Raw genomic sequence first — 27,686 nt, 5'->3', positions numbered from 1 at the left:
CTGAAGATTCGAATCACGTTCTTTACCACTACTTTACGCACATTTTGGTGGTCATCCAACCTCGAGTCCGTTCACATTTCCCACTGTCCACCGTGAATGATAATTCACTTAGGGCCTTCAAAAGGCTAGGGCTGGCTTTGACTGCATGTGCTGGTATGGATGTGGGTACTCAGACCCGCAAGCCACTGAGGGCCCTCATGAAGACTACAGATTTTTTGTGGCCCCCACCCCTATCCAAGTTGGCATCCCTGATTTAGCTCTTCTTGAGATGCTGTTGAGTTTTGGCCACATGAGAGAAGCATGTGACCATGTGCACAATCATCCTAAAACCTCCTAAGAAATTTGGTGGTGTTTTTTGTCTTCCAGTAATGTTACACTATGCTATTACTACAGTATATTTGGGTATGTTATGTAGAATACTATCATTATGTGATCTTGCAGCCATCCCTAAATCAGGGATGCCAACTTGGGTGGGGGCCACAAAAAATCTGTAGTCTTCATGAGGGCCCTCATGATGTTTCTGTAGGGATATTTTGAAATGGTTAATTTACAAACAGGTCTGGGGAATACATTGCCATTTTCTTGACAGTATGCCAATATATCAAACAGTACAGTTTATTTATGTACTGTATTTTGTATACTATATTATGTGGATATTTTTGTCATGTTAAGATGTACTCTTAAAATGAACAATAAACAATGTACTAACAATAAACAATGCTCTCTGAGTCAAGATCACTTTCTGAATCAAAATACAACATAACTTTTAAAAAACATAAGCCTACGCAACATAAACCAATTAAACAGTTGTGTAGCAATGAGGTTTGTGCAGTAGGCTATAGGCCCAATACATTCACTGCATATTGGCAATGCTTGCATTGCCCTGCTAATGTTGTTCTTCTCAGACCATCTTGAAATCATATTTAAACATGTTAGGTGTATGATCACACTGGTAATAGATCATTTGTTGTATTATTTGTGAGGCACAGCTGAGTGAGCATAATAATGACATTTTTTTTTTATACTGGACCGATGGCCTGCATCTGATGGTCAGTCTGAGGGGAGAGAAGGAGCAGCGGTGAGGCTGCCTCTCACCGCTCACCGTCCCTCCGCTCTACCTTCCCTCCACTGGGGAAAGGGGACAGTTTTCCAGTTGATGTCAAAACCTATTTCTGCCTCATGCACAAATTCATGTTGTTACCCCTATGACCAGAGAAAGTGAAACAGTCCTTCACATTACAAAAGACAAGCCTCTAGTAATAATAAACACAAGCTTATCGGGAACACTTCGCCATCTATACTCCTTCATTGCAGCTGCAGTGATGGTTGCAGCGTGAGTGGAAGTAGGGAGAACATGCATTTTATGGCTTAACATGTTGACAGTGCTGAATAACAACTTAAACGTGACCTTACTCATAAAAACATCTGCTCTTTGCTGTATTCCTTGAGTCTCTCTGTAGTTGGGGTTTTAAACTCGCACAGTATACATTTTTGCTGTGCATTCCAGGCTTATTTTTAGTCTCTGGCTTGAGGAAACTGTGCAGATAGGTGATCTGAGCTAAAGTGTTGTAGTCCTATAGGTGCACTTGATTTGCTCTCTGGGCCTGCATTGTAGGCGGGGTTGTATATTCAGACACATGAAATGATTCAAAATGGGAATACTTTGCCTTCCTTTTTCTGGGACTGCTGAATAAAGTGCACCTACCGCTAACTGTATGAAATAAATACAATTAAATAATTGTTAATTTCTAGATTCGAGACAATGTCTTAAGTAGTTGAACATGTTATTACTCCAACCTCGTCAAAGTAACAAACTGGGACGTTTTAATTTTCGTTAAAAAATACTTTATATCAAGAGTCAAAGAGTGCCTTTGATTTGACAGCTTGCACATCTTGCGCTGTTCGATGCGAGACGACCGTTAGACCCGATGGCGTGTTTCTGCGCTTTATCGTTGTTTTATTTTACCTAAATGCTTGGTGATCTAGGAATGCCTTGGAGCTGGACCGGTCGATGGTGACCATTGCTCTAAAACAAACGGCGAAACAACTCATATGGAATGCTCTTTATTGGTCAGAACCAGAGGCGCAACTTTCACGGGGGCGGACATGTCATTCTGAAATTGCATTTTCAGTTTTATTATTGGAATATGATACAAAACCAGGCAATGGTGTGCTTTATGACCATGCGGACGACCCCGAGCGGTCGGGTAGGCTGTTTGGAGTGTTTATCCGACTGGTCAGAACTGACAAGACTGAAACAACAACAAATGTGGCTTAAAAACGGCATGACATGTTTGACTAAAACCAAAATATATGAAAAGGAATTATCCTGGAAAACACTATGAAGTAAAGTAAATATACAGACATAATGAAAACTAGTCAGTTGCACACCTTAAAATAATAATGCATAGACAACATTCTAGCAAAGTAACTGAATATCCAGTAAAGTAATAATGTGAATACTGATTGCATGGAGATTCTATAGTCTAATTGACAAAAGTGAGAAATGAACAGTAAATCGAGGTAACAATCAAAGCTGTCCTGCCTTCCTTACCATCAAAACATACTGTAGCGAATTCAGGAGGGAGCCCTGACAAGGACTCGAACCATGTCCAGTGACTGTCAAGCCAACACCTTAACCATTAAGCTAAGAAGTCCGAACCTCTTGACGAGGTCGCTAGGTGTTGTGTTAAGGTCGCTACAATACTTTGAATTAGGGTTGCAAAATCCCGGTTCCTTTCCCAAAATTCCCAAGTTCTCCAGAAATCCTGGTTGGGGGGTTTGCTGGATTTCCTGCTTTTTCTGCCATATTCTGGGAATCTTCCAAGTTCCACTCAGGACTTCTGGAAAACCTGGGAATTTGGGGAAAGTTACAGGAATTTTGCAACCCTACATTTTGTATTCCACAACAGTTTCCTGTCAACATGCAGTGTGTAATTTGACTGACCGGGTTGCTGCTGTAGCTGTACAGCACACGAAACCCCTGTTTAGTATTTTCATTCAGTATCTATTTCCTCCTCGCCTTAATATTTGGTCCTCATGAGAATAGCAGAAAAACTAACTTGCTATGGGGAAACGACTGGAATACTACATCATTGCAAATCTTTAAGTGCAATATATATTTAAGTTATTTTGAAAAGGATAAAATAATCTAAAATATTTTAAAATCAGCAGTATTGGTCATTATTATGAACATCTGAATCTCTTCACTGTATGTAGCCCGTCCACTTGACACTTGAATTTGTTGACTATCTAAAATAATAAAAGCAGATGTTTTTAACACTTGCAATCTCAATATAGTACATACTTCATACAGTGAAATACTGTATATTAATTTATGGCATATGGTTTTCAAAACAGCATGGTGATGAGATGTCTTGAAAAACAGGGATGTGCATAGAAGTGTTAGGAAAATGGGGGATTGAGAGGTAAAGAGAGAGAGAGAGAGAGAGAGAGAGAGCGCAAGATCATGTGAAATGATAGGACATGGTAGATAATATTGGACATAGAGAGAAGCCTGTACTCACCGCCCCCAGAGCGGAATGGGAATGATTGAGCAAGATGACAAAAGAAAAACCTGGAAATACGTCCTGAAGTGCCCTCAGTTCACTTATTACCAAGAAATGTACATTTATGGCAGTTTAGAATAAGTCAAGTATGTTTAAAGTTGAATTATGAACTGGGTGGATTCGAGCCCTGAATGCTGATTGGTATGACAAAATGTTTATTTTTACTGCTCTAATTATGTTGGTAATCAGTTTATAATAGCAATAAGGCACCTTGAGGGTTTGTGGTATATGGCCAATATACCACGGCTAAGGGATGTATACAGGCACTACGCGTTGCGTCGTGTGTAAGAACAGCCCTTGGCCATGGTATATTGGCCATATACCACACCCCCTAATGCCTTTTGCTTAAATATGACTCTTAGATAAGGGATTGTTTGATAGTATTATCTAAAAAGGTTTTGGTTTTGGCAACCAAACATTTATCCTAGGTTTAAGTTTCTCAAATGACTGATTCTTACTATCAACGGTATGGTGTGTGTATGTGTGTGTGTGAACCAGCCTGGGCCTCGCCTAGTTATCATTCCCAAAGACGGTGTTGAGCTGCTGGGTGACCCTGATGAAGGTGGTCCTGCGGCTGAGCTCCTTGAGCTTCCCTGCGCCCACGTAGGTACAGGTGGAGCGGACCCCACCCAGGACATCCCGTATGGTCACGTCCACGGGACCCTTGTAGACTACCTCTACAGTCTTCCCTTCAGATGCCCTGGGGGAAGAAGAAGGAACGGTTTTGCGATCTCTTATGCTTCCCCAGATTAGAGTCCTGTCAAGGGGGTGTACTTGTCCATCAAGCTGCCTCATGCTACAGAAACAGGAGATAGGTTCCTGGCATGCCCCTGTGGGCCGTTCTGACTCAGACAAGGCTTACTTGTCCAATACTGACTTACTACTTATTCTTTCCCTAAAGTGTGCTACAAAGTTAAAAACTGCTAATTTCCTGCTTTGCTGCCAGTAGCATCTCTGACCTGTACTCGGCCACACCCCCGGCGTGTCTCTTCATGGCCGTGTCGGAGCTCATGCCGTAGAACAGCTTGTACTTCTTCCCGCTCTTCTCGATGACCTCGCCCCCGCTCTCTGAGTGGCCGGCCAGCATCCCACCCAGCATCACAAAGTCCGCCCCGGCACCTGTGAGTCACAAACAACCACAGCACACAGCCAATCAAAATGCAGAGCAAATCCAGCCGGGGTCAGACACATAGTACTCTGTTGTAGAGTCTCTGTACATGGTTGAAGGCTGATTAAAGTAAGTTCTGTGTGCTCTGTGAGCTGAAAAATCGAATTTGACTGTTACAAAACTCACCAAAAGCCTTGGAAACGTCACCAGGGCAAGTGCATCCACCATCCTTTATGAGAGAAAAAGAAAATAGGGAATAATAAGATTGTGCACATTTTCAGACAAAGTCTCTGCATACGGAACAATCTTTGTATGTACAGGGACACGCCTTGTTTATAAATAAGAATATAATGTTTTAAACACTTGCACATTAATGTGGATGCTACAGTGATTACGGATAGTCCTGAATGAATTGTGAATAATGACGAGTCATAGCGTCCACATTCATTGTAGATGTGATAGAAACATATTCTATTCTTATTTACAATAAAAGTGACTCCAAAATGACACAATACATTATTTACCATTCATTTGTATTGGGCACAAATATAATCGAAAACACAAACAAAACAAACAGCAAATGCATCCAACAAGTTTGTAGAGTCACAATCTCGATGTATTCTGCTTGGAATATGAGACAAAATACAAAACGTTTGACTACACTATAAGTGAAACTGACCCAATACTTTAGGTCCCCTAAAATGGAGTGACTATGTTCAAAAAAATGCTGTAATTTCTACACGGTTCACCAGATATGGATGGAAATACCCTCAAATTAAAGCAGACAGTCTGCACTTTAACCCCATTGTCACTGTATAATTTTAGAATCCAAAGTGCTGGAGTACAAATCAACACAAAAAGACGTGTCACTGTCCCAATACTTTGAATGTACAGTTCATTCAGAAAGTATTCAGACCCCTTGACTTTTTCCACATTTTGTTACGTTACAGCCTTATTCTAAAATGGATTTGTTAAAAATCCTCATCAATCTACACACAATAGCCCATATGCAAAAACAGGTCTTTAGATTTTTTTTTTTAAATGTATATGTTCCAAAAACAAATTGAAATATCACCTTTATATAAGTATTCAGACCCTTTACTCAGTACTTTGTTAAAGCACTTTGGCAGCGATTACAGCCTCGAGTCTTCTTGGGTATGACGTTACAAACTTGGCACACCTGTATTTGGGAAGTTTATCCCATTATTCTCTGCAGATCCTCTCAAGCTCTGTCAGTTTGGATGGGGAGCGTCGCTGCACAGCTATTTTCAGGTCTCTCCAGAGATGTTCGATCGGGTTCAAGTCCGGGCTCTGGCTGGGCCACTCAAGGACATTTAGAGACTTGTCCCGAAGCCACTCTTGCGTTGACAACAACCCTAAGCACACATCCAAGACCTGTTAGAAGGTGAACCTTTGCCCCAGTCTGAGGTCCTGAGTGCTCTGGAGCAGCTTTTCATAAAGGATCTCTCTGTTCTTTGCTCTGTTCATCTTTCCCTCGATCCTGACTAGTATCTCAGTCCCTGCCCCTGAAAAACATCCCCACAATATGATTCTGCCACCACCATGCTTCACCATAGGGATGGTGCCAGATTTCCTCAAAACGTGACGCTTGGCATTCAGGCCAAAGAGTTCAATCTTGGTTTCATCAGAACGGAGAATCTTGTTTCTCATAGTCAGAGTCCTTTAGGTGCCTTTTGGCAAACTCCAAGCGGGCTGTCATGTGCCTTTTACTGAGAAGTGGCTTTTGTCTGGCCACTCTACCATAAAGGCCTGATTGGTGGAGTGCTGCAGAGACGGTTGTCCTTCTGGAAGGTTCTCCCATTTCCACAGAGGAACTCTAGAGCTCTGTCAGAGTGACCATCTGGTTCTTGGTCACCTCCCTGACCAATGTCCTTCTCCCCAGATTGCTCAGTTTGGCCGGGCGGCCAGCTCTAGGAAGAGTGGTGGTTCCAAACTTCTTCCATTTAAGAATGATGGAAGCCACTGTGTTCTTGGGGATCTTCAATGATGCAGACATTTTTTGGTAACCTTCCCCAGATCTGTGCCTCGACACAAACCTGTCTCGGACCTCTACGGACAACTCCTTCGACCTCATGACTTGGTTTTTGCTCTGACATGCACTGTCAACTGTGGGACCTTCTATAGACAGGTGTGTGCCTTTCCAAATCATGTCTAATCAACTTAATTTACCCCACGTGGACTGAATGAAGTTCTACAATGAAGTTGTAGAAACATCTCAAATATGATCAAAGTAAACAGGACGCACCTAAACTCATTTTGAGTCTCATAGCAAAGGGTTCTGAATAATTATATGAATAAGGTATTTCTGTTTTTGATCTTTTATAAATTAGCAAAAATTTCTAAAAACCTGTTTTCACTTCGTCATTATAGGGTATTGTGTGTAGATTGATGAGATTATACTTTAAAAAATATATATTTTAGAATAAGGCTGTAATGTAACAAAACGTGGAAAAAGTGAAGGGGTCTGAATACTTTCCAAATGCCATGTATGTGTGTATAATGATGTTCAGGGTGTATAAACGTTTTATAAAGACTGTTGAGCCAAAAGGATGTGAGTGTATAACTATAGGTGTATAATAATAATGGAGGCTTACAGAGATGATGTGTCCGCCCAGGCCGTGGGCAGCATCTGCACACTCTATCACAGCGCTCAGCTGGGGATAACCCACCCCTGTTTTCTTACGGGTGGTGCACACAGAGCCTACAGACAGACATACATACAGACAGAAAGTTAGGTGTTTATCAGTATGATCACACTAAGGCTTCAATCCAATACGACGATCCAGAAAAAACAGCAATGTGATAGTCCCCAGTTTATGACATCACCTGGTCCGATGCCCACTTTGATGATGTCAGCGCCAGCGAGGATCAGCTCCTCCACCATCTCCCCGGTAACCACATTCCCCGCCTGTGGCAAAGACAACACAATCACTTTAAATACTACTATATAGTGCACTACTTTTGACTAGTCCTATATGGATTCAATTGACACCCTGAGTGCACTTCTTCAACAAGAGCCCTCGGGAATAGTGTGATTTGAGACGTATCAACTATCATTAACGTCATCACTGTAAAAACACTCCAAAAGGCCTAACTAGAGTTCCCCCAATGGAAAAGACAGCGTAGAGGAGTCACTGACCATGATGGTGTGTGTCGGGTACTTCTGACGCACGTCTTTAACAAAGTGGACAAAGTGCTCAGAGTAGCCATTGGCCACATCCACACAGATGTACTGGAGCTGAGGCACAGCGGCTGTGATCTCACCCAGCCTGTCAAAGTCCCCTTCGCCTGTCCCTGTGCTGACTGCCATACTCTAAGAGAGAGGGAGCGAGAGAGTCAGAGAGCGAGAGAAAGAGATAGAGAGACCAAATTAACACATCATTTCAAAAACAAGAGGAGTCTTGTCATACAGTTATTACAAGGAGTCATACATTGGATTGCAACTGATATTGTTTCAACGTACCGGTACACATTCTGGATTCTTTGTTGCAAACTCCTTCCAGTCATCTACTGAATAGTGCTTGTGAATGGCAGTGAAGAGTGTGAACTGTGGGGGAGAAAGAGAGACAAGAACACTTACTTTACAAACACCTTTAAAGTTATAAAACCTATGTGTACAGAGACTTCAGAATGTATTCAGACCCCTTGACTTTTTCCACATTTTGTTACATTACAAAAAATTCAAAAAATTGATGAAAAAAAAAACTGATCTACACACAATATCACATAATGACAAGGTGAAAACAGGTTTTTAGAAATGTTTGCAAATGTATATAAAATAAGGAACAGAAATACTTTATTTACATAAGCATTCAGAGCTATAAAACTCTAAATTGAACTCTGCATCCTGTTTCCATTGATCATACTTGAGATGTTTCTACAACTTGACTGGAGTCCACCTGTGGTAAGTTCAATTGATTGGACATAATTTGGAAATGCACACACCTGTCTATAGAAGATCCCACAATTGACAGTGCAAAAACCAAGCCATGTGGTCGAGGGAATTGTCCGTAGAACTCTGAGACAGGATTGTGTCGAGGCACAGATCTGGGGAAGGGTACCAAAACATTTACGCAGCATTGAAGATCCCCAAGAACACAGTGGCCTCCATCATTCTTAAATGGAAGAAGTTTGGAACCACCAAGACTCTTCCTAGAGCTGGCCGCCCTGCCAAACTGAGCAATCGAGGGAGAAGGGCCTTGGTCAGGGAGGTGACCAAGAACACGATGGTCACTCTGACAGAGCTCTAGATTTCCTCTGTGGAAATGGGAGAACCTTCCAGAAGGACAACCATCTCTGCAGCACTCCACCAATCAGGCCTTTATGGTAGAGTTGCCAGGCAGAAGCCACTCCTCAGTAAAAGGCACATACATGACAGCCCGCTTGGAGTTTGCCAAAAGGCACCTAAAGACTCTCAGACTATGAGAAACAAGATTATCTGGTCTGATGAAACCAAGATTGAACTCTTTGGCCTGAATGCCAAGCGTCACGTCTGGAGGAAACCTGGCAATATCCCTATGGTGAAGCATGGTAATGGCAGCATCATGCTGCAGTGATGTTCTTCAGTGGCAGGGACTGGGAGACTAGTTAGGATCGAGGAAAATATGAACTGAGCGAGTACAGAGAGATCCTTGATTAAAAACCTGCTCCAGAGTGCTCAAGACATCAGACTGGGGTGACGGTTCACCTTCCAACATTACAACGACCCTAAGCACACAGCCAAGACAATGCAGGAGTGGCTTCGGGGCAAGTCTCTGAAAGTCTTTGAGTGGCCCAGCCAGAGTCCGGACTTGAACCCGATTGAACATCCCTGGAGAGACCTGAAAATAGCTCTGCAGCGACGCTCCCTATCCAACCTGACAGAGATTGAGAGGATCTGCGGAGAAGAATGGGAGAAACTCCCCAAATACAGGTGTGCCAAGCTTGTAGCATCATACCCAAGAAGACTCAATGGTGTAATTGCTGCCAAAGGTGCTTCAACAAAGTACTGAGTAAAGGGTCTGAACACTTATGTAAATGTGATATTTCAGTTTTTTATTTTTAATAAATTAGTAAATATTTCTAAAAACATGTTTTTGCTTTGTTATTATGGGGTATTGTGTGTGGATTGATGAGGGGGAAAAAAACAATTTAATACATTTTACAACAAGACTGTAACGTAACAAAATGTGGAAAAAAGGTGTCTGAATACTTTCTGAAGGCACTGTACTGTATTTGTATTTTGCTTTCTATGGGAGCCAGGAGGGGATATTTGTGGGAGTAGAGGTTGTTTAGTATTAGAAGGTTGGACTGAGGGAGGAGGCTGATGATTGCTTTTTGCTATCTATACCCTTTGCTATCTATACCCAATGATGTATATACACACACTATGTATTTCTCTATGTCTATACCTTGGACAAAGCCAGAGCCATCTCGAAGGTGCCGACAGTGTCCATGTTGGCTGCAACAATGGGGATTCCTCTGTAGCTTCCCTTGGAGTTCCTGAAGGTGTAACTTCTCATCAGGTCCACCTGGAAGAGGACAGACAGAAAGGCAGACAGGCAGAAAAGCAGGCAGACAGGCAGAAAAGCAGGCAGGCAAAAAGACAAAGACAGACATACGTACGGAGGGACAGACAGACGTGTTATAATTAGAGAAAAATACTTAATTTTTATTGAAGAGCGATACGCAGTATTTGTCTGGTACAAATGGGTATTTGAATACAACAGAACAATACATAAACAGTACAAAATAGGACAAATGAGTTATGCACCTCACTACGGGACTTGAGTGTGCTTCGTTTCGGACGGAGAAGTACATCCTTGAAGTCCAACTTGATGTCATTCTCAATGCGAGGCATTTCTACTGCTGGTTATCTGTAGTATGGACACGTTGTATCTTTTTCTGCTCTGTCTGCAATGAGGTTGACAAAATGAACAACAGAATATAACAGGCTGTCACACCAACACAAGGTTGTGTTGGTTACTTTCTAAATGTAATCCGTTACAGTTACTAGTTACCTGTCCTAAATTTGAATAAGTAACGTATTTTCTGGATTACCCAAATCCGTAATTACTTTCAGTTACTTTTGGATTACTTTCCCCTTAAAAGGTATTAGCAGAAGACAAAAATAATCCATCAAACACATCTGGCGTGTCATCATAGCGGTCTCTGACTTGTGGTCAGATATCCTAAGTGAATAAAACAATAATCCAAGAAGTAATCATCTAGTTTTTCAAAAGTATCTGTAATCTGATTACAATATTTTGGCATGTAATGTAACTGATTCAATGTTTTTAAAAAATTGGGTAGTCAGATTACATCTCAGCTAACATTATGAGAACCATGTGTTTCTTAGAGCTTGGTGAGTGTACTGTAAGGTCGTCCTATGGTTATTTTGCATACAACCTTCTCACAACTTCCTGGGAATGGTGCAGGATAGTTGCTTGGCTTTGGAACATTCTCAGCACATTTAACGAACTTGACAAGAAACATTATTTTCTTGGTATTTCATTAGGCTGCTTTAACAGAACGTTTCCTAAAAGTTCAAACACGTTCTAGGAACGTTCTCCAACTGGTTTGACATTGGGTATGTTCTCAAATAGGCTAGTTTAGAGAATGTTAAGAAAAAATATATGTGGGAATTTCCGCACTTCAGCATAATATTTCCTACAGGTTTCCTCATGGTTGTAGTTAAAATAATCAGCAGCGTCAAACTCATTCCATGGAGAGCCATGTGTCTGCAGGTTTTTGTTTTTTCCTTTCAATTAAGACCTAAACTACCAGGTGAGGGGAGTTCCCTACTAGTTAGTGACCTTAATTCATCAATCAAGTACAAGGCTGAAGCGAAAACCCGCAGGCACTCGGCCCTCCATGGAATGAGTTTGACACGTGGTTTGAATAGACTAAAATGAACAGCTTTTCATGCGTAAAAAAAACATGGAATTCAGTAAAAGTTAAGAAAAACAAAAACCTAAAAAAAAACTATAATTTTTGTTTTCAGAGCGTTAATAAAACCTCCCAGGAAAACTTTCAAGGAACCATAGTAAAACGTTTTCAGAACCTCACTGCAACCTAAAAATAAACGTTCCCAGAACAGGCTACATTTTCACTTCTGTTCTCAGTGCATTTAAATAAATTAGTAAATCAGTTTTACCAGTCAGGAAACGTATGGACTTGCTCCCAGAAACAATGTCAAACCAAAAACATACGTTCCTACAACTTACATGTAATCACTTACCACTCCACAACCCTCCCATACACACGCACTCACTCAAACTTAACGCACAAATGCACGCACAATATTTGTATTAATTCATACACTTGTATGATGATACAAATTCCAATCAAACATAAGGAAAAACAAGGGAGAATGTGATAAACAATGTGTGCCTTACAAATAGGTCACAGAAAACAGCAGAGTAAGCACATTTTTGCATAAAATCCCATTGAGGGTCTGTTCATTTTAGTGACAGTGGGGCAAGAAAAACAATACATCCTTTAAAATGTTTAAAGTCATTTTATAATCCTCACTATCAAATGAACAGAATATCCATAATGGGCCAATTGAGATATCGCTTGTGACTAATGAATTTCAGTTAATTACTATAGAAAGTTTCAAATTACTATAGAAAGTTTCAAAGTGGCACCGTCATAGGATGCCACCTTTCAAACAAGTCAGTTCGTCAAATTTCTGCCCTGCTAAAGCTGCCCGGTCAACTGTAAGTGCTGTTATTGTGAAGTGGAAACGTCTAGGAGCAACAACGGCTCGGCCGCAAAGTGGTAGGCCACATAAGCTCACAGAACGGGACTGCCGAGTGCTGAAGCGCGTAAAGATCATCTGTCCTTGGTTGCAACACTCACTACTGTGTTCCAAACTGCCTCTGGAAACAACATCAGCACAATAACTGTTAGATGGGAGCTTCATGAAATGGGTTTCCATGGCCGAGCAGCTAGACACAAGCCTAAGATCACCACGCACAATGCCAAGCGGCAGCTGGGGTGGTGTAAAGCGCGCCACTATTGGACTCTGAAGCAGTGGAAACGCGTTCTCTGGAGTGATGAATCACGCTTCACTATCTGGCAGTCCGATGGACGAATCTGGGGTTTGACGGATGCCAGGAGAACACCACCTACACCTACAGTGCTAACTGTAACGTTTGGTGGAGGAGGAATAATGGTCTGGGGTTGTTTTTCATTGTTCGAGCTAGGCCTCTTAGTTCCAGTGAAGGGAAATCTTCAAATCAAATCAAACCACACTGCCAGTTCTCTGACCTCCTCCCTATAGACTGTCTCATCGTTGTCGGAGATCAGGCCTACCACTGTTGTGTCGTCAGCAAACTTAATGATGGTGTTGGAGTCGTGTTTGGCCACGCGGTCGTGGGTGAACAGGGAATACAGGAGGGGACTAAGTACACACCCCTGTGGGGCCCCAGTGAACTTCTTGCTCCTACTTGAGACGCAGATGTCTCAAGTAGACCCCTGGAAATGCAAATGCGCTACGCTAAATGCTAAATGTACTCGTTAAAACTCAAACCTTAATCAAAATTCACATGCAGGGTATTGAATTAAAGCTACACTCGTTGTGAACCTAGCCAACAAGTCAGATTTTTAAAATGCTTTTCGGCGAAAGCATGAGAAGCTATTATCTGATAGCATGCAACACCTCAAAATGCCTGAATGCGACGTAAACAAAGACTTTGCTTATCCGGCGCTACACAAAACGCAGAAATAAAATATAAAACATTCATTACCTTTGACGAGCTTCTTTCTTGGCACTCCTATATGCCCCATAAACATCACTATTGGGTCTTTTTTTCGTTTAAATCGGTCCATATATACCCAAAATAGCTTTCTATGGAAGCTGTGTCATTCAGAAAAAAACATCGTTTTTAAACGCTGCGTCATTTTTTTAAATTAAAAAAGTCGACGATAAACTTTCACAAAACACTTCGAAATACTTTTGTAATCCAACTTTAGGTATTAGTAAACGTTTATAATCTATCAAAATGATTACAGGGCGATGTATATTCAATAGCTCCTCGTCTGCAAATCAATGGCTGCCAATGTGCACATTCAAAACATCCTGGTGGAGACCGGAAGAAACGGAATCCAGTTAGTTGGATTTACCAAGAAAAAACTCCATTGAAAATGACGATAATGGCGACATCGTGTGGAATCTGTAGGAATTGCATGCAGGTCGATAATACATTTTGTGCCCTTTTAACAACCCATGAAAGTGACGCATGGAAATAATTTTTAGCTTTCAGAGAGCAGTTTTTCTTGCGCTTTTCAATGAAACACACGATCTGTTATAGTCACAGCCGTGATTTAACCAGTTTTAGAAACTTCAGAGTGTTTTCTATCTACACATACTAATCATATGCATATACTATATTCCTGGCATGAGTAGCAGGACGCTGAAAAGTTGCGCGATTTTTAACAGAATGTTCGAAAAAGGAGGGGGTAGACTTAACAGGTTTAAGGATTAGCGTGGCAGACGTGTTGTTGCCTACTCTTACCACCAGGGGGAGTCCTGTCAGGAAGTCCAGGATCCAGTTGCAGGGGGAGGTGTTTAGTCCCAGAGTCCTTAGCTTAGTGATGAGCTTCGCGGGCACTTTGGTGTTGAACGCTGAGTTGTAGTCAATGAACAGCATTCTCACATAGGTGTTCCTTTTGTCCAATTGAGAAAGGGCAATGTGGAGTGCGATTGAGATTGCGTCATCTGTGGATCTGTTGGGGCGGTATGTGAAGTGGGTCTAGGGTGTCTGGGAGGATGCTGTTGATGTGAGCCATGACCAGCCTTTCAAAGCACTTCATGGCTACCGACGTGAGTGCCACGGGGCAGTAATCATTCAGGCAGGTTACCATCACTTCCTTGGGCACAGGGAGTATGGTGGTCTGCTTGAAACATGTAGGTATTTCAGACTCGGTCAGGGAGAGGTTGAAAATGTCAGTGAAGACACTTGCCAGTTGGTCCGCATATGTATTGAGTACACGTCCTGGTAATATGTCTTGCCCAGCGGCTTTGTGAATGTTGACCTGTTTAAAAGTTTTGTTCACATCGGCTACCGAGAGCGTTATCACACAGTCACCCAGAACAGCTGGTGCTTTTTTTTTCTTTCCTGATTGCACATGACATGCTGGGAAAAATGTGTTAAAAATTATTTATGTTTGCCTGCAGTAAAGTCCCCGGCTAGGAGTGCCGATTCTGGGTGAGCATTTTCTTCTTTGCTTATGGCCTTATAGTTGGTTGAGAGCGGTCTAAGTGCCAGCTTCGCTTTGTGGTGGGAAATAGACAGCTACGAATAATACAGATGAGAACTCTCTTGTTAGATAGTGTGGTCGACAGCTTATCATAAGGTACTCTTCCTCATGCGAGCAATACCTCAAGACTTCTTTAACATTAGACATCATGCACCAGCTGTTATTGACAAAAATACACACACCCCCACTCCTCGTCTTACCAGAGGTACCGTCTCTGTTCTGCCGGTGCATGGAAAATCCCACCAGCTCTAAATTGTCAGTTTCTTCATTCAGCCACATCTTGGTGAAACATAAGATGTTTCAGTTTTTAATGTCCCTTTGGCAGGATAATCTTAATAGTAGGTCATGAATTTTATTTTCCAACTATTGCACGTTAGCAAGGAGAATGGAAGGCATTGGGAGTTTGCTCGCTCGCCTCCGGATTGTCAGAAGGATCTCCAATCTGCGTCCTCTTTTCCCGTGTCTTTTCCTCACCCAAAAGGCTTGGATCTGGGCCTGTTCTAGTGAAAGCAGGATATCCTTCTCGTCGGACTCGTTAAAGGAAAACGTTTCTTCCAGTCCGCGGTGAGTAATGGCTTTTCTGATCTGCAGAAGTTATTTTCGGTCATAAGAGACGGTAGCAGCAATATTATGTACACAATAAGTTACGAAATAAGTTACACAAAAGTTGTTTTTTTTAAATTGCACAATTGGTTGGGAGAATGTAAAACGTCTTCCATGTTCTTCGGCGCCATCTAACGCTACAGCTTACAATGACATTCTAGATGATTCTGTGCTTCCAACTTTGTGGCAACAGTTTGGGGAAGGCCCTTTCCTGTTTCTGCATGGCAATGCCCCCGTGTACAAAGCGAGGTCATACAGAAATGGTTTGTTGAGATCGGTGTGGAAGAACTTGACTGGCCTGCACAGAGCCCTGACCTCAACCCCATCAAACATCTTTGGGATGAATTGGAATGCCAACTGCAAGCCAGGCCTAATCGCCCAACCTCACTAATGCTCTTGTGGCTGAATGGAAGCATGTCCCTGCAGCAGTGAAAGACTTCCCAGAAGAGTGGAGGCTGTTATAGCAGCAAAGGGGGGACCAACTCCATATTAATGCCCATGATTTTGGAATGAGATTTTCGACGAGCAGGTGTCGACATGTAACGTAGCTACTCGAAAAAATCTAGTCAATACAGGCTATCCTGCTGTCATTTCGATGGCCCTGTCAAAATTCAAGGTTAGCTAATATTGAATAAAAACCGCCAAATTAGGTTAAATTCCCTGTATCTGTACGGTTAGATGTAATTATATAAGTAACCATATTCTTCTCTACGAAATGAGGCATAAACTTCTTACCGTTATGAAATGTCTGAGAAAGATATCTTATTTCACCAGCACTGTTTCCGCTACAAATGCGAGGCATGAATGTTTAAGAGGACGGGTCTTTACTGTAAAGCCATTATTGTAGTTCTACTATTCGGCTATCTGTGATATTTTTGGTGTAGTGGAGGTTGAGAAAAGACTACAAATAAAGACTAATTTACGTAATTCCTAAGACTCATTTACGTACGTTTTTAAAAAGGTCTACGAAAATGTATTTTTTTTAACAGTAGTTATGGGGCTACCTCTAGGGATTTTTCGAACAGTAACTAAACTATTTAAATAAACATATTTAATCTAACACAACTTTTTGACGGAGAAAACGTAACACCGTAGCTTACTAAGCACATCGCGGAACTCTTTCGTTGTGAGCACGGAGAATAGTGGGACCTATTTCTGAGAAACACAGGAACTTCAATTGAATTATTTGCGACAAAGAAAGATTGGTGTAGAAATGTCTCATGTTGTAGCTAAGCAGGATACCACATTTATCTGATATTACACAGATACCAATTCAGTTATAATATAATTGTGTTTAGAAAACAAAATAAGTCAAAATGTTGATTAAAGTCAAGGTAAGAGAACGTCAGACACATACAGTATATGCAGCCACAAAAGCAATTTGGCTAGTTTATGTTTTAATTCAGCTGCTCAGTGCACACAGTCAGTAGCTAGCTAGCTACATGGGTCCATAAAATAAGAATCAAATAACTTGGATCATAAGTAATTAACTGACGTGTGCTGGTTATGAAGGCATCCTCTTAACATGACTAACTATTTGATCAATGTCTGTCTCTCAGACACTCACTGGGAAAGAAATTGAGATTGACATAGAGCCCACAGACAAGGTATGTGCTAGAATTTTTTCCACTATTCCCATTGTTCCTTATCAGTGTGTGTGTGTGTGTGTGTGTGTGTGTGTGTGTGTGTGCGCATGCCACAGCCCTCAGTGAAACCATACAGTGATATTATGTATTCAGTGTGTGTATTCTCTGGCTCGTCTCTTGTCAGGTGGAGAGGATTAAAGAGCGAGTGGAGGAGAAAGAGGGGATTCCGCCTCAGCAGCAGAGGTTGATCTACAGTGGGAAACAAATGTAAGGCACGGAGGCAACATCGTGGAATTAATCATGTGTAAAAGAAACCTTAGCTTATATATTCTCTGTTCAAGTGATTGCGCCGCATTAGTCTTGGGAGTTCCAGACCTAGGGCAACAGCACTGGACCATTGTTAATGTAGGAGGCAACCCATCTTCCTAGGAAGAGTACACGTCCACAGACATTCTCTCTAGTCAGTGGTCAGATAACAACACACACAAAAATAACAGTTTGTGGATGAGAATGAAATTGTCCCTCTCTTCCTAATATCAGATTATTTTCCTCAGGAACGATGAGAAGACAGCTGCAGACTACAAGATCCAGGGAGGCTCCGTACTACATCTGGTCCTTGCTCTAAGAGGAGGGGAGGTCCTCCACTGTCCCACGAGCCTCCTGCTTGCCTTGTAACCACCACACCCGCCTTGGCCCCAGTAGATGTTGCCCTTAGGCACAGATCTATGATCAGCTTAAACCTCCTCAAATCCAAACCATAACCATTATGGGCTATAAATGCTGAACTGACCATAGATCAGTGATTATGGGCAACTTCAGCCCTCTCCCCTTGGGACAGGCCACCCTAGACCTTCTTGGAGACATATTACCCTGTTACAATCACTCATGTGTCATTAATATTAAAATATGAGAGCCCTGCTTCATATCTGTAAAGAGAAGGTTTTGTCCTTTGGGCTTATCACCGTGTCAGCACTCGCTCCTGTCCCTCCCTCTTTTGAGTTCATCAAACTGATGATGCCGATGTTACGTTTACAGTGCATGAAAGTGAGAAATTAATATTATTTTAAGTAGATTAATGTAATGGTTTAGTTTGTCAATAAAAAAAACATCAGTTACCAGTGTCATTAATGATGTGTTTAATGTTATAGAACTGAAAGGTACGTTCTGTAGGAAAAATACAAATGCCACGCCAGTCATCAACAATGAATATACTTCAGTATATATTTATTTATCTCTTGTTACTATATGTACATTCATGCTGAAACTCACAAAAATAATCCATAAGAGACAGGAGGTTGGTAGAAAGTTAAACAGTTATCATGTGGTCAAGAACATTTCCTGGCTCTATGTGTAAGGGAGATGGTTGGACTCAAAAATAATTTGCAGCAGAAAAGTATTTTTTTTAAATAGCTTAATTTATTTGAACTATCTGTCTATTTGGCTCCCAATGGTGCCAGGAGGATTAAGTATGGGGCTCACAATCATATTGCTTGGAACAAAAACGTAGTGAGACCTCACATCATGTATTGCATGGCTTTTAGCGCGTCCATCTCCATCAACACATAGATAGGCATAGTGTGGTTTAACCAGGCTAGCAAAAGACAAGAAGGTGGGCAATGTGGGCAATGATTTACTGAGGTGTGTTTTGCAATACATAAAAATAGAATCTACCTATTTTATTTCTATGTTGCAGTACTACACATACCAAGGCTTCTACTCTATATTCCTGAACCACCATTGAAGGCCTGCAGTTCTCTGTTTGGTCTGTGTCAAGGGAGGCAATTACTTGGTGTTATTAAAAAGCTCATCAGTGTAGATGAGGCAGTGATTGAGTAGCCTGGTTCTATCTGTAGTCTACATGCTTTAGCCATTCATTGTACGCTACCACAGTGATAGTCATGGTTGCATATACAGATCTAAGACCAGGCTAATATTGACCAAGCAGAACAGAAGGTCTGATACTACAACGTAAGCAGAACAGTAGGTCTGATACTACAATGTTGCTACAACGATTTCTCATTGGTAACGCATAGTAGTTGAAAAGATGAATATTCTACTGAAGGAAATAGCAAAATGGGGATATTTAAGTGCTATACCTGTGGGATTCTTCCTCAGTAATACACAAATGATACACATTGGGTTTAACATTGGGTTACCATGACTGTATATGAAGCCGTCAACCCTGTGCACATGCATCGCAATGTCCTTCTGTTGTAAGAGTAAAGCCCTATTGTTTCTGAGGCGACTGAGCTGATGGTAGTGGATTAATAATGCACAGTTATGTCGATAAAGAGGATACATTACCCATTTTAAAAAACAAAATGTTTTTCCTGTGGTGAGTTCCCATACAGTACGTACAGTAGAATATATAGTTAATGTGACATCTAGTGATATATAGGCACAAAACACATCCATATCACACAACTTTCAGACACCCAGTCTGAGCTACAGTATATGTTGAATTTCCAGGCAGACTACATTGCAGATGCATGCCAGATCTCACAACGCCTGGGTAGGTGTTTAACACATCAGCTAACCACATTATATAATATAGCAATCTGATGCCTGACTGCCCAGTTGATGACGTGACACATAACCATTGATTGATGCAATGCAACATCAGCAATAATAGTCGCCCTGGAACTCGACCTTTGACCCTGAACAAACGCTGTGATTATTAAACCTTCACAAGGACAACAGACACCAACCCATACCATGACTTTTGACTTGTGCTAGCACTGCAGAGGGCAAACTGTCTCTATACAAACTGGTTGACTTATCATAAACTGCATGTATAGATGTATATTGGTTTCAATGACTTAATACTGTAAAGTATGTGTCTACGATCCAAATCTGTATTATTATTGTACATTATTAATACAACTGCATCCATTACATTATTTTTGTATCTGCATGATCAGTAAATGACCATCGGAAATAACGTTAATGTGATTTCAGAGGAATGTGTATACATTTATGAAAGATTAAGACATCTAGACTAAAGGAATGACTTCTTCACTTCACTGGTAAGAGGTCTTAAGACAAAGGTGGTGGTCATTAACATAAAGCCAGCCCTCTATGGAAACCGGTAAACTCTTGAGTGTTCATTGGTTTTTGGCAGTGTGGAGAAGGCAGTGTGAATGTACTGAGAAGGCTGGTTATAAAATCTGAAGAAGAACAGTGTGTGTATGTGTGTTTCAAAGGTCAAATAGCAAGGCCATTGTTGGTATACTGGGCCACACCACCATCCATAGTATACACTACCGGTCAAAAGATTTAGAACACCTACTCATTCAAGGGTTTTTCTTTATTTTTACTATTTTCTACATTGTAGAATAATAGTGAGGACATCAAAACTATGAAATAACACATATTGAATCATGTAGTAACCAAAAATGTAGCCAATAGCCACCCTTTGCCTTGATGACAGCTTTGCACACTCTTGGCATTCTCTCTTCATGAGGTAGTCACCTGGAATGCATCTTTCTGTCTCTCTCTTTCTCTCTTTCTCTCTTTTCTCTCAGAGGATCTGAGCCTGATGACTCCTTGCTGTACCCAGTCCACCTGGTCGTGCTGGTGCTCCAGTTTTAACTGTTCTGCCTGCAGCTATAAAACCCTGACCTGTTCACTGGACGTGCTACCTTGTCTCAGACCTGCTGTTTTCGACTCTCTCTCTCTACCGCACCTTCTGTCTCTAACTCTGAATGATCGGCTATGAAAATCCAACTGAGATTTACTTCTGAGGTGCTGACCTGTTGCACCCTCTACAACCACTGTGATTATTATTATTTGACCCTGCTGGTCATCTATGAACGTTTGAACATCTTGTCCATGTTCTGATATAATCTCCACCAGGCACAGTCAGGAGAGGACTGGTCACACCTCAGAGCCTGGTTCCTCTCTAGGTTTCTTCCTAGGTTCTGGCCTTTCTAGGGAGTTTTTCCTAGTGGTTTTAGGCTGGGTTTCTGTACAGCACTTTGTGACATCGGCTGATGTAATAAGGGCTTTATAAATACATTTGATTGATTGATTAGCAGGTGTGCCTTCTTAAAAGTTTATTTGTGGAATTTCTTTCCCTCTTAGTGTGTTTGAGCCAATCAGTTGTGTAGGAGGGTATATAGAAGATAGACCTATTTGGTAAAAGTCCATATTATGGCACTTTTACCACTTTTACTATTTGGATAGTCCATATTATGGCAAAAAAAAGAGAAATGAGAGTTCATCATTACTTTAAGACATGAAGGTCAGTCGATACGGAATATTTCAGGAACTTTGAAAGTTTCTTCAAGTGCAGTCTCAAAAACCATCAAGCGCTATGATGAAACTGGATCTCATGAGGACCGCCACAGGAATGGAAGACCCAGAGTTACCTCTGCCGCAGAGGACAAGTTCATTAGAGTTACCAGCCTCAGAAATTGCAGCCCAAATAAATGCTTCACAGAGTTCAAGTAACAGACACATCTCAACATCAACTGTTCAGAGGACTATGTGAATCAGGTCTTCATGGTCGAATTGCTGCAAAGAAACCACTACTAAAGGACACCAGTAAGAAGAAGAGACTTGGTTGGGCCAAGAAACACGAGCAATGCGGTGTGGGTGAACAGACGATTTCCGCAAGTGTAATTCCCACTGTAAAGCATGGATGAGGTGTTATGGTGTGGGGGTGCTTTGCTGGTGACACTGTCTGTGATTTATTTAGAATTCACACTTACCCAGAATGGCTACCACAGCATTCTGCAGCGATACGCCATCCCATCTGGTTTAGGCAAAGTGGGACTATCATTTGTTTTTCAACAGAACAATGACCCAACACACCTCCAGACTGTGTAAGGGCTATTTTACCAAGAAGGAAAGTGATGGAGTGCTGCATCAGATGACCTGGCCTCCACAATCCCCCGACCTCAACCAAATTGAGATGGTTTGGGATGAGTCCGACCGCAGAGTGAAGAAAAAGCAGCCAACAAGTGCTCAGCATATGTGGGAACTCCATCAAGACTGTTGGAAAAGCATTCCAGGTGAAGCTGGTTGAGTGAATGCCAAGCGTGTGCAAAGATGTCATCAAGGCTATTAGAAGAATCTCATTTGTTTAACACTTTTTTGGTTACTACATGATTCCATATGTGTTATTTCATAGTTTTGATGTCTTCACTATTATACAATGTAGGAAATAGTGAAAATAAAGAAAAACCCTTGAATGAGTAGGTGATCTAAGACTTTTGACCGGTAGTGTATGTATACTGTATATTACAGAGTCACCTGACAACAAACAAACAGAACATTTCTCGTTCATATAGGGGGTGTATTTAAATCCCTGATGTCACTTTAACAACAAACGTAACTTTACATTCATGTAATATTATCCAGTTATTCTTTTGGGGATAAAACATGATTAGTTATATTAATTCAAACGTCACCAAATAAAGCACTATCAAACTACTTTGAAGAGTAGATGTGTAGATGTGTATTCATCTACAAAAATACTGAATTCTCTCATTACTGATAGACATTAATAATAGACATTTACATCAACACCAGCACGCCACTGCTGTTGATTTACCCTGCAGTAAGCTTAGCTACACATACAATTCAACTTCTGACAATTTCCTCCCAGGGCGTTGACATATGAGTGTGTGTTTGTGTGCATGCGAGTGTGTGTGTCCGTGTCTCTATAGGTGTAAGAACTGTAGTCGGCTTGTTAGTCTGTGCTTCTCGTCTTTTAAATCATCAGACTGTTCATTTGTAGAGTTGATTGTCTGCCTTTAATGAAATCTTCCTCAGGTATGCAGTAAACACACTGAGTCAACCTGGAATATTCAAAATGGCCATTTCTTTGTTTTTTTCATCAACATGATTAAAAAAAAAAAAATCTCTTAAAAAATCTCTGGATACAATAACCTGTCAATGATAACAATTACATACCAATACCTAAGGCACCGAACCAGATCCCTCACAGGCTCTTAAAAGTATACCTTCACTGTTGCAAAAAAAAAAAGAAAAAGAAGACCGAAAAGTTATTGATATAGAACATAAAAAAACAAATATAATAACAATGACACGTGATATAAACAGTTACAACAATTATAAAAAACATTTTGGAATCAAAGACAGTATTTAGTGTATTTGAAACAGAACATTCAAATAATTCATCTGAATTTGATGGTTTTGATAAAGGAATACAGCGTTGGTGCGTGTTCAGTAAGACAAGGCAAATTCTATTCAAAAGGTGGCAAAAAATAAACAAAACACAAAAGCAATGCTGATGATGAATCTGCCACAGTACAGTACGAGTACTTTAAAATGGCCAGCGCTCTCTCACTCATGGAGTGTTCAGGGAGTGTGTGGAGGAAGATGAGGAGGATGGAAAAAAAAGAGTAGTTAAGGGGGTAAATGAAAGGATTAGAGGATGAAAAGATGAGGGTGTATCTGTGAGGATGTCAGGTTGGATATGTCTTCTGCAATAAGCAGCGTTGAAAGGTGGCACACTGAAATGTAATGACCGGATTTAGGTCTATATAGGTATCCTCCTCCTCTCCTCTATTTGGCACAACATTGGTGATTGAAACAAAGATACAATCAGATGGGTGAACACATAAAAACAGTGTGTGTCACTAAGAGTATTTCCGAGTCTATGAGTGTTAACTCCTCTCTGCCATAATGATATACCTGAAACTCTGACTCTACCTCAATGAGAGTGTGTTTCTCTGTGTCTGTGTGTGTGTGTGTGTGTGTGTGTGTGTGTGTGTGTGTGTGTTGAGGAGTTGGTGGGTGGTGGTGGTGTGTGTGGGGGGGGGGGGGGGGCTAGTAAAGGTGTGTGTTTAGCAGTCTGCAGACTTTTGTGTCTCCCCATCGTCTTGCGAGAGAGGAGCCTGGGACTCCTTCAGCTCCTCGCCCTCCTCCCCGTTCCCTGCTCCCTTCGTTTCCCCTGGATACACCACCACACAGAACTTCTGGCCCAGGTAGGTCATCTTGGCTGAAGAGAGAGAAGAGGAGCGGTTAGGACACTAGAGTAGACTCCAAAACTAGTCAGTGGATCCATAGTAGAAATAGAGGGAAACAAGAGGATGACAAAAGACCGCAAACGTATGTTTAGTGAATGCAAAGTTGATATAGAGAGAAAGAAAAATAAGTTTATAAGTATCACATCATAAACACAGTACAATAGAGCCTTGGCACATGTAACAGGAAAATACACAGGGTTAGATAGTTAGATAAGTAACTGTGGCCTTGTCTGAATACCCAGACTTGCGCTCTAAATAGTAGGCATTTTGGGTTTGGGAATAGAATGTTTTATGGTAAGTGGAATTTTGAAAATCTAGTATGCCAGGATGTCATACTCATTTTGGCTTTTCATCTAGCAGAATTCTCTGCACACTAATGAGGCAGAGAATCGTCTTTTGAGACCTCCGTGTGATTACTACACAGTACATACTAAATGATACGCAGGTTGATTAGTACACAGTGTGTTGTTTTAGTAAGCAGTAGGCAACACATATTTCGGACACATAGTCTATCATAACAGCCTTAACATTGCCGATTTGGTTGTGGCTACTGAGATTAGTAGTGACACGCTGTGAATCAACATACGTAACATAACTTCAAGTGACTAGAGACAGTTGAGTTAATAAAAACAACAACGATTTTAAAGGTTGAATAAAGTTGAATTCATCTGAAGGAAGTTCCAGTTTATTGTAAATACAAAGTTATTCTTAATTGACTTGCCTGGTTAAATAGAGGTTAAATAAAGAAATAAAGTTGCCGTACCAACGAAGCTGTTGAAGCATTCAGGCTTGTTGTCCCAGTAGACACCCAGGAAGTAGACCGGCACTCCAGTCAGCATGATAGCCATGCCGAGGCCACACACAATGGGCTCAGAGTACAGCGAGAAGATGAGCAGGAAGGCCCAGAACAATAGGTAGATGACCGGCCATACCAGACTGATCTGGAGGGGGAGAGAGAGAGGGAGTGGGTGAGGGTAAGGGAGGGAGAGGGAGAGAGAGAGAGAGAGAGAGAGAGAGAGAGAGAGAGAGAGAGAGAGAGAGAGAGAGAGAGAGAGAGAGAGAGAGAGAGAGAGAGAGATCGGTGGAGTCATAATGCAAAAACACAATGAGAATAGGCCCTCAAATACCTACGGTCAGATTTACCAAAATCTTTGCACTAGCTATAAAATTAGCCCATACTTTCAAAAGGGAATTAAACACTGTGAAACAAACTAGATGGTACTTTTACATTAAGTAAACTTGTGGGACATGAAGTAGAGAAGTAGACCAGGATGTCATAATGTGACACCCCTATGCGACACTCGTCCCTCAACTGATCTGTCTTGTAGGACGTGGAACTCGTCTCTAAAAAAAAATCTAGATTTTTGCTCATCGATCTAACACTAGTTCCTAAATTTAAAAAAATCGCAGTAGCTATGACGCACTGGCTACTACGGCAAACTCATCATCTGAGCAAACTTGCTCCAGCTAGCAGCCCAGTGCAAGCTTGTTTGAATGGCCTTTAGGTAGCTTGTTTGCCAGCATGTTGATGAAGTTGAACGGCACCAAAGTTATTTGACTGTAATCAGAAATCAGCACGTACAGTATCTGACTGACAGCTGGCACTGTGCCTTCGCTACTTTATAACATTTGTCCAACGCAATGATAATGTCGCAGAGGACAGTCAGCTGTGCTGTAGAACTGGGCGCACTATTACGGCAGAACGGATATATTGAAAACATATTTGTGCATTAGCTACATCTTCACTACACTACCTAGCTAGGAAAGGTGGTTCAGTGGACGATGTCACCTTGGTAACATTTTCGAACGTCAGAACAGCCAAATTTGTTTTTAGCTATCCTGTGAGTGCGCGTTATCAGACAGATCAGTGCAGACGGTCGTCACGCTATCTAACATGAGACAATGGGGAAAGTGGTCATGTAGCTGATTTGTGTCAAAAATTACAGCGTTGACAGTGAATAGAATGTTTGAAGTCACGGAAGTTTATAACAATGGGATTTTTAGAAGGTTTTAGAAATCCCATTCAAGTAGAGGATTACATTTTTTTAAGGACAAAAAGCGTAATAGGTTAAAAAGTACAAATATTATCAAAAAGTTGTATGCAAGCAACTTAATCCAGACTAGTCTACACATTTTAAAGTTTGAATGTAATTTCTAGCTTAAATGGTGTAAGAGGAGTAACGTAAACTCACCCCATTCCGTACAAATGTGCTGCAACTGCAACATTCAAACGAGGCGACAAAGAAAACTAATGGGACTGTAGCGACTGTGTTGACGTCAAAATCGGGGGTGTGAACTAGGTTTCTATTCAAGCGTTGATTGACATGGTAATGGCGCTATAGTATTGGAGAAAAGTTGAAAAAACTGACCCTCCGTTACATCTTGACGTGTCATGTCGTAACGTACAGCACGCATATTGCATCTATTTCTGTCTTACAATCTCTCTCAACTCTTAACATCTCTCCTTCTCACTATCACGCATTAGTTTCTCTTCCCCACCCGCCATTTTTAAAAAGACCTGACGGGGCTCATTGCCTGCTTGAATTATGCAGAAACGGGCAGCATTTAGGTCATGTAATTGATTCTGTTGGAAAGGGGAGAAATTGTGCTTTACAATGGTATTGACAGTACAGTTGATCTGGAAGTATTACGTTTTTGGGGAGCTAAAATAAGGGCAATTGTACGGACCGAGGCGATGTACGAGTTTACATGAGTTTACGTTAGTGTACTAAACAATCATATAAAGAGAGATGTATGACAAAGATTTAAAGTGGGACGTCCAATTAAAAAGTATATATAAAGTGTATCCTAAATGAAGATTTGTTGGAAACGTTTAGTAAGTATAGCCTCAAGAACCCAGTGCCAAGAAAATGTCTTCTTTGAAATTCACCCTGATTGGTCGGTGCATGTCGGGTGCCTTGATGCGCAGCACGATCTGCCCGGCAACAGTGACCCCGTAGAAGAGGTAGTTGATGAAGCCCACGTAGTTAATGAGGGTGTACATGTCACTGGTGCACAGCATCAACAGGGTGGACAGACACTGGGGGAGGGAGGGAGAGAGGGAGAGAATGGGTCAATATGGGTACAGTATATGAAAATATAAGGTACACTACATGACCAAAAGAATGTGGACACATGCTCGTCGAACATCTCATTCCAATATCATGGGCATTAATATGGAGTTACTCCTCCCTTTGCTGCTATAACACTCTTCCACATACTTTTGTATATACAGTGGGAAGAAAAAGTATGTGAACCCTTTAGAATTACCTGGATTTCTACATAAATTGGTCATAAAATGTTATCTGATCTTCATCTAAGTCATAACAATAGACAAACACAGTCTGCTTAAACTAATAACACACAAACAATTATACATGTTAATGTCTTTATTGAATACACTGTGTAAATATTCACAGTGCAAGTTGGAAAAAGTATGTTAACCCCTGGATTTAATAACAGGTTGACCCTTCTTTTGCAGCAATAACCTCAACCAAACGTTTTCTGTAGTTGCGGATCAGACCTGCACAACGGTCAGGAGAAATTTGGGAATTCA

General features: G+C 41.2%; 3 protein-coding genes across 5 annotated transcripts in view; 1 reads left to right on the top strand and 2 right to left on the bottom strand.

Moving 5' to 3' along the window:
* Window positions 1–2,048: 2,048 nt before the first annotated feature.
* On the bottom strand, window positions 2,049–16,377 carry LOC139378914 (GMP reductase 2-like). The gene is made up of 10 exons (XM_071121516.1): window positions 16,282–16,377; window positions 10,451–10,590; window positions 10,089–10,208; window positions 8,162–8,245; window positions 7,838–8,011; window positions 7,525–7,606; window positions 7,293–7,399; window positions 4,864–4,906; window positions 4,529–4,688; window positions 2,049–4,269 (listed from the first exon to the last, which is right to left on the bottom strand). Exons 2-10 carry the CDS (start codon window positions 10,535–10,537, stop codon window positions 4,080–4,082), a joined length of 1,047 nt encoding a protein of 348 aa, XP_070977617.1. The 5' UTR covers window positions 10,538–10,590; window positions 16,282–16,377; the 3' UTR covers window positions 2,049–4,079.
* A 333-nt stretch (window positions 16,378–16,710) lies between these two features.
* LOC139379406 (ubiquitin-like protein NEDD8) lies at window positions 16,711–18,254 on the top strand. The gene is made up of 4 exons (XM_071122214.1): window positions 16,711–16,880; window positions 17,106–17,153; window positions 17,317–17,399; window positions 17,687–18,254. Exons 1-4 carry the CDS (start codon window positions 16,863–16,865, stop codon window positions 17,805–17,807), a joined length of 270 nt encoding a protein of 89 aa, XP_070978315.1. The 5' UTR covers window positions 16,711–16,862; the 3' UTR covers window positions 17,808–18,254.
* Window positions 18,255–22,868: 4,614 nt separating this feature from the next.
* The window catches only part of LOC139378917 (solute carrier family 7 member 8a), a 31,803-nt gene continuing 26,985 nt past the window's right edge, over window positions 22,869–27,686 (bottom strand). For all 3 annotated transcript variants that reach the window (XM_071121526.1, XM_071121524.1, XM_071121525.1), the window contains 3 exons: window positions 27,021–27,170; window positions 24,894–25,071; window positions 22,869–24,102 (listed from right to left, as the gene is read on the bottom strand). In XM_071121526.1, the coding sequence (XP_070977627.1) occupies window positions 23,948–24,102; window positions 24,894–25,071; window positions 27,021–27,170 (483 nt within the window). In that variant the 3' untranslated portion in view covers window positions 22,869–23,947. The remainder of the gene's footprint in view (window positions 24,103–24,893; window positions 25,072–27,020; window positions 27,171–27,686) is intronic.

This window comes from Oncorhynchus clarkii, chromosome 21 (assembly GCF_045791955.1).
Source record: "Oncorhynchus clarkii lewisi isolate Uvic-CL-2024 chromosome 21, UVic_Ocla_1.0, whole genome shotgun sequence".
NCBI classification, from domain to species: Eukaryota; Metazoa; Chordata; class Actinopteri; order Salmoniformes; family Salmonidae; genus Oncorhynchus; species Oncorhynchus clarkii.
Note: the sequence above shows the minus strand (reverse complement) of the source record. Positions and strands in the feature narration are given on the sequence as shown.